At 30.7% G+C, this 9817-nt stretch overlaps 1 protein-coding gene across 1 annotated transcript in view; it reads left to right on the top strand.

Moving 5' to 3' along the window:
• The first annotated feature begins 1241 nt into the window (after positions 1 to 1241).
• The window catches only part of NT1 (Neurotrophin 1), a 123682-nt gene continuing 115106 nt past the window's right edge, over positions 1242 to 9817 (top strand). Inside the window, exon 1 of the mRNA XM_014419313.2 lies at positions 1242 to 1322. Within this exon, the coding sequence (XP_014274799.1) occupies positions 1296 to 1322 (27 nt within the window). The 5' untranslated portion in view covers positions 1242 to 1295. The remainder of the gene's footprint in view (positions 1323 to 9817) is intronic.

Raw genomic sequence — 9817 nt, 5'->3', positions numbered from 1 at the left:
ATTATATATATTATTCTTAAAATTTTGGTTTCATTCTCCTCTGTGCTGGATTGTCATAACCTGATTGATTATGGCAAGACCACTCCCTAGTTTTGATCCTGGGTACACCCTTGGTTTGAACAGTAAAAAACTATCCGTCGTCTAATAATTCTAAACTAGTGCAAACCAATGTTAAACTATTTTTGGCATTATCTCTTTGGACATATCAATTATCGTACAAATGTAAAATTCAGTGTGTTTATTTGATTTAATCAAAATTGACATCCTATGTATAAATTAATATGATAAATTACATACTGGAGTTGGTTTGCAGGATTTATGTTTTTCATATAGTATTTTACACATTTTGGTTTTTCTTTATTACTTATTTATTTAATGTGATTTACAACTTTACAAATAATAAATACAAAACCAAATATGTTGTACGTTTCATTTGCACTTGAAAATCTTGGGAAGGAACCACCCATTGGTGGTACTTCAAGCAATAATTTAAATTAGGTCCCGTGGCCATCTTCTTTTCAGACGCCTCGGAGAATTATCAGGGATTGTTAAGGATGAGAGATTAAGAATTAATGGGTAAGGAGTTTGGAATGAAAAGATGCATATCTGTTTTGGGCCAAATCTGCAACGAATGGGATGTTAAGGTCTTTATGAATGAGTTTATTTGTAATGTAATAAGGATTTATTTTGATTCTCCAATTTTGACACCATTCTTCAATGAATGTTACGTGTGTCTGTGTAGGGTCTTTGTTTACAGACAGTATAAATGTGTCATCAGCGTATGTTGTTTGTACTGTGTTAGGGTGAGTTAGGATATCAGCTGTATAAACCGTATAAAGAATGGGACCTAAGATACTACCTTGAGGAACAACGGCGGACAGAGAAAAGACAGATGAGTAGGCTAGGTTATGATTTACTTTAAAGGTTCTATCAGAGAGGTAGGAACGGATTAAAAGGAAACATGTGGGGGATAGGAATTGACGAAGTTTGTAGAGCAGACCTAGATGCCAGACTCGATCAAAAGCTTGTTCAACATCGAGGAAGAGGTTTTTCTATTATACTTTTTTTTTTTTACATACTTTCTTTTCATAATAAACCATTACAAAAACAAAACAGTACATCAATTGTAATATTAGTAACAATAATAATAAATAAATACTTGGAGATACCCCTTGAGCCCGAACTCCCCTCCTGTCGACGGTGCAGTGGTGGGAAGTGGAAGAGCTCAGTGCAAGCAGATACCTCGCGTTCGTCTTCGGCTATGGGCCGCGTCTCTTCTTGAACACGCAACAATCATGAGGATCGCTTGGATATTATTATTTGTAAGTACTACTATTACATTATTACATTATATATCATTTATAATCAGAATATATATTTATACAATAAAATGAGTTTTATCAATTTATCAGTTGAATTATGACATTATTTTATAAATAAGGTTGTTCAGCTATATTGGTCCAATATTATATTACAAAAAAAATATTTCTGACATAATTCTTCATTAAATAATTACAATGTTATTCAGTAAATAATAATAAAATAAAATAACCGCTCTACTATATAATTAAATAATATTTAAATAAGTTTTATAATAGTTGCAATTAGTTTTCCAATTTTAGCCACTTTTTTCAACATTTTTCGATTTAATTATTTTAAATTCAGTCTCCTCTTCCCGTTTTTAGAAAAATTTTTAAAGTTGAGAAATAACTGTCGTTAAATCGGGGTTTAGTGAAGTGGGTTGACCAGAAAGTATTTTTTTTATATTTATTTGTTATTTCTTATGGCACACATGTAATCTGCATTTACTGTTTATTGGCCATCAATGAGTCGAGTTTCTAAATAGTATAAAGATATAGTATCTTTACCAAAATAATTTCAAAAAATTATTAGAAGTGTACTAACTAAAGAATATAAAAATATCTCTCAGGAATGTATTCCAAATCTTTTTAAAAAAATTATTATTAAATATAGCCAAGAGATATAAAGAGAGGTTTGGCTGGATAAATTAAATAACAAACAAAATTTAAGTATTAGTAGTAATAAAGAAATAAAAGAAAAATCTTTGTGTACAAAATAAAATATAACTCATAAAAAAAATAATAAAAAAGCCCACTAGTTTAAATTTTAAATACACAAAGTTAATAAAATAACAATATTTAAATTATAACTAACTAAAAATACAATACATTACTAAAAAAATAAACCGTTAATAAATTGCAATTAACAAAATAGAAAGAAAAATCATATAAATATAAGAGCAGAAACACACTCCAAATTCAAACTCAAATAATCAATAACATTACTTTTTTTTTATTAAATAAATCAAAAATTAATATCCAATTCTGTCACAACACTTTATTTTTCACTAGTCCAACGTTTCGGCCATTCTAGCCACCTTCAAGGACATCTTCAATACAAAACTCCTCCTCACATTAATTTAAAATTTCTATTGCAGGCTATTCTGCCCAGGTCATTTTCTTTATTCTAAGTTCAAAACCTATTTATTTAAAATTTAAAAACATTAATATTTATTTTTCTCTATAAGATTATCAACAATATAAAATACACCACCATATATACTTTTTTTTTATTATGTAGTCTTAATAAAGTACACCCCTATTTTTTTGTTACCTTTACTATTTATGTATCCTGAAAATAAATATTTATCAGCTAGTTGGAACCCATAAAATATATAATTTAATAAAATATATATATCAAATTAATTTAATTATGTATTTTTAAACTACATTCACCAATTACTTAACTGTATCGTAGCGTCAGTGTTAAACACAAATCTTGGGGGGTTCATGACACATTGAATTTTGGATATAAAAAATAAATTTCTGGAATTTTCTGAACTATTTTGTAAAAAACGTTTCGTTTTTAATTACAGTTTTTATATTTTCATTTTTAAAGTACTTTTCTCATTTTTTTTTTCGTTACTTCTTCTATTTATTTTTTGCGTGTGTCTAGAAAATAAATATATATTAGATATTTGGAAACCATAAAAAAAATATAATGTACGTTTAAAAAATTATTTCATAAACAAAATTTTTGATTTATTCAGAATTAATTCAACCGCAACGGAAACAGGTAAAGCATAAGTCTATGGATCATGGAACTTCCAGTTCTGTTTCGTTTTATACAAAATTAGAGAGATTTTTTAAATTATTATTTCATCATATTGTTTATTAGCTCATAATTATTTCTACTAGAGAACGAAATTAAAACAGAACTTTCAGTAAACTGAATTTTCAATAATATATTTTACAATAAAATAAAAAATTACTGTTAAAGCCTTATTTAAAAAAAAAAAAAAAATCTGTCATTTTTTCTAACCGGTACAAAGAAAGGTTTTTAATACATACTTATACAAAGTTTTGTGCTAAAATCAAGCAGTTTTATAAAAAAACAGTAAATTTTTATTGAAGGTCAATATATTGGTATAATATATATATATTTTCCTTAATACCAACGTAAAAAAAAAAACTAAAAAGATAAACATCACTGGTCTGGAAGAGTGGTCACAGTAAATAAAAATTGTGATTTTTAAAATTTACTTTATTGTGTTGGTGGACTTAAATGTGAAATTCACTCCGGTCCAGAGCTCTACGTTTAGTGGCACATGTATTAGCTAGGATAATTCTGTTGAATCATAAACCACTATTGCCATTTTGCTAAAAAGATTATTGAACGAGTTGAGTAGATTGAAAAGTTATCCAATTTAAGCATAAATATAAGTTAATTAAACAAGAATACTATTATATTTTTAAATAAAAAGAAAATGTGAATATTCATTGATTTTGAACTAAAATTTCAATCAGATTAAAAATAATCCACATAAAAATGAATTCTAATGTTTAATCAAATTCAAACAGCAATAAAATATTTTCCTTTAGTTAAAGAAAAGCCATGGAAAAATACAAATTTGGGTCCAATTGTAAAATTTTTTTATTTCTTTGATTTGGGGTATAATCTCGTAAAAAAGACACCCCTAACTTTATACAACGTTATAAATAATAATCATAATAAAAAATAGATAAAAATAATAATTCTTAATAAGAGAGAAAAGTAAAGTAATAACAAAAATAACGACATTCGTAGACCTAACAAAACAAAAAATTGTCCTCTAATGGGAAATAAAAAGAAGTTGGAAAAAGGACGAAGAGAAAAAATAATAAATAAATAAAATAGAAGTAATGTCATTAATATAATTGATAAATATGGAGTTTATGACAGGATGTCATGGGCTCCAGTCTAATAAAGGTTGCCAAGAAGGATTTTCCTAATTAAAATAATTACCATCTTGGAAGTCACAGATCAGGATTAATTACAAATTTAGAAATTTACCTAACAACTACTAAATTCATTTTTGAAAAATTCAATTTCACAAAATTTTATAACTGCGTCATTGTTCTTCCGAAGCGATATATTAAAGTGCGTATGTTTATGTAATTTTTTTTTGTCGAAAAAAATTCGACTCTAAGTTGAATCGGTAAATAGCACGCACGCCCAAACATGCTTGCGCATAGACGGCTTTGTGGCATGCTACATTTTCGTAGAAAACTCGAGTTTCGAAATTTTGCGCGATTTTAATACTTCCTTTTACTGTATATTAAATATATAGTTGCTCATTGGTAAGGCGATGGACTACTAACTGCAAAGACCCGGGTTCGAATCCGGCTGTGACAGATTTGATCAAATCACAAACACCTCCTTGCACAACCGTTGGTCTAGTGGCAGTACTTTCTTACAAATTACTGCACCCCATTCCTTCATAGATTCACAGATTAAGTTTATTTTATTTTTTTTAATATATATATATATATATATATAGTTGAATAATTTGCCATTTCACTGCTAGCCTTCAAAGCGAAAGCTTCTATCGGTAATAATTATTTTAGCAGTTGTAAAATCACGTAATCACTTAGCTGCTATTTTACAATCCGTAATCGAGATATCACTATTTTGCCAATCACTACTCTTCACTTAAAGATTATAAAGTTGAGATAAATAATTATTGTTAATTCCCAAAAGAATAAGTTATATCGTTAGCATGTAGCAGAGCTAGAAGCACCCTGCCCCAGTTCCCAGCAAATGACAGGTTCACAGGCAGCATTCCGCAAGGAGGCCAATTAATTATACCTCTTTGGAAGGAAATGTATTCTCTCTTTGGAGAGCTTTCTCGAGGATTTTCCTGAAAGTGCCAAGGAAGTCTTGAACTACCATGGCCTAGGAGTGTCCCAGTAAAAAAGACTGCTTACGTTATGTATCTGCATCCTAAATTCCTTTTATTAAGCAATTTCATATGCAATATCTGTTTTTATTATTTTTTAAATTCAAACTAGGAATAGTGGAATTTTTTTCTTTACTACGTCACAAATTTAATTTTAATTTTATTATCGTTTTTGATAATATTTACTATCGTTCTAATCGATTGCACATTGCTTAGTATGCGATGAAATATTACCATGGAAATACGCGATTTTCGAATAATTTTGTTTGTGGATTTAATCTTGGACACTCTGCAGCCCAAGCAATAAGAACTCCATATTAAGAGTTTAAACACGTCCAAAACAAAAATAACATGAACTACGATCAACTAACCTATCAATATGAAAATAAATGAAAATGAAATATTGTGGAGCAAGCTGGTCTGTTGCGTGACGCCATTTTCCAGTTAGCAGACCTATTAACAGACTCTCAACCATGTTAATGTTATATAGTTTTAACATGCTAAAAGATGGAAATATTCATCAATTTAACATATCTAACTAATGATCATGACTACCCCTGCAATAACTAAAACATTTACGTCAGTAATTAATACATTAATTTTGTTTCATAGATATTTTATAAAAAATTGGTGAGCAGTTTCCAAAAATTATGATATTCTCTAACACATCAATTCTCCGAGATGACTGAAAATAAAAGGATTAAGTGACCGACTCTGTTATAACATTAAGCCCCCATTATCAAGCACTTCACGTAAGATGAGACCACAAGAACCACAAACGATTGCACACCACTTTTACAGATGTGCAATGTCTTCTCATAATAATGGTGTCAATCGCGATTAATACATAGTCTAATCAATACATGTTCTGTTTTTTAAATCAATGTATATTTTTTTACGCTATATCATTTTTTTCTTACTATATATAATTTTACTAAAATCCATCAAGTTCAGAACAAGATAAGATATATAAGATAATATAGTACTTGGGTATAAATAAATAAAAGGTATTCTCGATGTATTTGATTATCCTAATTTTTAATTTGTCAAAAGTTTAAATTTTCGATTGTTTCGATTCGAATTATAGAAAATGGGTATTGCAATTACTTCTTTTATCGTTTCTCTTGTTTATCCGTAGATTTACTAAAAGAGTTTTATAATAGAAGGTTTGGATCAGGGATGGGAGAAAACTAGTTAACATTGCTATGGATACGACACTTATTTATGAATGAATCATTGATAAATAAATATTCTATCCATGACAACTTTAGCTATTAGTTTGATAGCTGTCCAGCTCTGGTTTGGATCCAATAATTGCCACGATCTGAATTCTCTCTTTGTTTTAGGAAATCACAAGTTATCGCTCACTACAATACAATTAAATTTTAAAGATTAAAATTATATTAAAAACAAATAAAAATAATAATTTTGGCAGACGATAGTTGACCATATGAAGTAGATTGAAGGAAGATGGTCCGGATGGCGGTCTATGAAGGTTCAAAATATTAGAAAAACTATTTAGTGTTTACCAACGTTTCGTCCCTCATTGCAAGGCTTCGTCAGGGTTAATCCTGATAGAAAAAGGTAGCAGACAGTCTGTATGCTTTTTTTTTTTATTAGTCGAGAGCGTAATCTATTTCGATCCCATCTCATAGCCCTTGGTATTTTTATTTTAACACCATTATTTTTATCATTGGTTAAACTGATGTATTCTAGGCAGCTATCAATTTTTGATCAAAGTTTTTAAGCTCCTTTGATTTTGTTTGTGAAGTGTTAAGAATTGAAAGATAATTTATTTATATTAGTTTTTAATTTAATTCAATTAATTGACACTTTTTTTTCCCGATCCCTCTAAAACAGAAAGAAAAAGTGAATTAATAAGTGCATTACTGTGAAAAAGAAAAGTAATTCGTGTTGGGTCTTTTTATTTACAGGTCAGCATGGACCTCGTGAATATCATTTTCGATTCATCCTCACACCTTCCGCTTTTCTTCTACTCCAATACCCTTTCATCTTGCTGGACTGTTCCTCCCGCTCTTTCTTAATCCATTCTCTCCCTCTTCTCCTTCTTTTCCACAAGAACCCTAACTTCTTTTAGTTTATTCCCAAAATGCTCCCTATCCAAGCAGTCTTCATCCTTTATTTTTAGTCAATCCAGTTCCTCTTTCACTTGTTTTTTTTTTGTTTTCCGATCCCTCTAAAACGGAAATAAAAAGTGAATTAATAAGTGCATTACTGTGAAAAAGAAAAGTAATTTGTGTTCTTATCTTTTACTACCTTTGGTATTTTAAGGTAACTTGTTTTGTTTATTTGTTATTTATGAGTTATCCATTCTAAAAAAGGTGCCATTTTAAATCCGGAGGTGAGGGGCATCCTGGTGTTGTATAACATAGAAGATAAAAATAAAAACATTAATTAATAAAGACAATAGACAATGGTGAAATAATAATAAAACAGTCAGAAGTCGAAAAGAGGGACTGTGGGAGGATGAGGGGGTGCATCAGAAGATGGAGTTATGAGGTGATGTTGATAGGGTTTTTGGAACCTTTCCTGCCCTGCCACCTCGCAGGAAGGGGGAATGGAATGATAGACTGGAACTGCCACCTCGCAAAATTGACACTGGATTTACGTTTAATTATAGATATACGTTTACAGCCAGAGAGTGTTATCGCAGAGCAACATCATAGTGTTATCACAGAGGGCAAAGTAGAAGAATAGGCTGGAAGGACAAAATAGCACAGCAGTTGACAGTTCGAGACTGTATTTAGTGTACTTTAGTTATTTCTTGAAGACGTTTGTCGGGGGGTGCGGTCAGCAAAGAACAACATAAATAAACAAAACCATATTTATTTATTACTGGCATAAAATAAATAAATATGGTTTTGTTTATTTATGTTGTTCTTTGCTGACCGCACCCCCCGACAAACTTCTTCAAGCATTAATCTACGGTCAACTATCTACACCTCATTATGACTCCGTACTTTAGTTATTTCCGTTCATTTTAAATTAATTTTCATTTGTTATTTGTTTTGTTTTCTTTGTTAATTTCCATTATATTTCTTAAAGAGAAACCCTGTATGGAGCGCTTCACGCTTCCAGAATTAAACAAATTTAGCGACCCTACTTTAATGACCAGGTAGAGGTTGCGAGCGATTTTTCGCCCCTCTTCCCAACATGAAGTGTATTTTAAAGATTAATGTTCTCCCCTTGAATAATATTTTTTTTATTTTCATAAATATACTACTTTTTATTTAATGATAGATATTACAATCTGCCACACAGTTGTGGGCAATAGGTAATAGTGATGAATGATCTCATACATACTAAAATAAAATTAAATAAATGAATAAAAAAAAAAAAAAAAAAAAAAAAACTCTCTTCAAATATATACAAACAGAAGAATAAACAAAATGAACATAATCAAACTATCTGTATTAAAAATAAATAAATAAAATAATACAGTCTCTAGACACATTTACACTCTAATATACAGTATTTAAACAATCGACCTGAGGATCCCTGAGCCCACTCTATCCTCCAGGTGTGACGGGTAGAGCAGAGCTCAAAAGATCACAGCGCATCCCTCTCGCCGCATCACTGGTAGTGAGTCAGTGGAGGCTGAGCAAGTGCGCTAAACCTCTTGAATAATAAAAAAAATTTTTTTTGAGATCTACAAGTGATATGTGAAAGTTATGTGATGCGCGCACCTTACTATATTTTTTAAAAGTATGTATAGTTTCCTAATTGACGCCAAGTCGTTATGGAGCTGGACAAGTTATAACAAGAGTTACATGATGGCGAAGACGAGTGGGAACAAGAGGTTTCCTGGTGGTCGCCAGTATGGGAAGCAAATATAATGAAGAGATGCTAGGCAAGGAACCACGTAATGCCTGACTATCCCCACAGGCCACAACCACCTCCTTCCTAATCTCACTCTATTGAATCTGTTTTAATGCTGCCCCATTATTTAGGAAATGCTCCTTATATGAACTGATGAAGTGAAAGACTTGCTTCGACGAGGTTTATTGACACTGACAGATTCGTGAGATATGCAAATATTGCGTTTCATGAATCGGAGGCACGGCTTTGGTCTTGGATCCGGGTGGTTGGATCCGGTTGATCAGGTGGGTGGAGTAGAAAGGGAAAAGAAGAGATATGAAAAATACATCCCTTTCCGAAAAATACAGGAAAAAATCCTCGAGGCCTTCGAAGGTGGCTCTCTCTCTCTTTTACCGTGAGAGGCCTCAGGTTTGGATCTCGCGGAACAATACCAATTAGAACAAGGAGCTTCTTAGAAGACCTTTTATATGTTTTTGAAATATTTAGTAGTTTTTAACTTATTTATTTAAACTAATCTAGTACTGTGTTTATTTTATTTTTGCTTTATTTCTACATTGATACTATTTATTGATGATTTCTTTTAATCTGGATTTAATTTGGGTAACGGATCAACCCTGTGTTGGGGATCATTGGAGGGGGAAGTATGAGAGTGGAATAGGGAGAGTGCATATTGAACCAATGTGGAAAAAAATTTAATATGGCTCTTTGCGAGAAGAAGGTACAAAAAAAAAAAAAATA

This window comes from Halyomorpha halys, unplaced genomic scaffold (assembly GCF_000696795.3).
Source record: "Halyomorpha halys isolate HHAL.00 unplaced genomic scaffold, Hhal_1.1 Scaffold233.1, whole genome shotgun sequence".
NCBI classification, from domain to species: Eukaryota; Metazoa; Arthropoda; class Insecta; order Hemiptera; family Pentatomidae; genus Halyomorpha; species Halyomorpha halys.
Note: the sequence above shows the minus strand (reverse complement) of the source record. Positions and strands in the feature narration are given on the sequence as shown.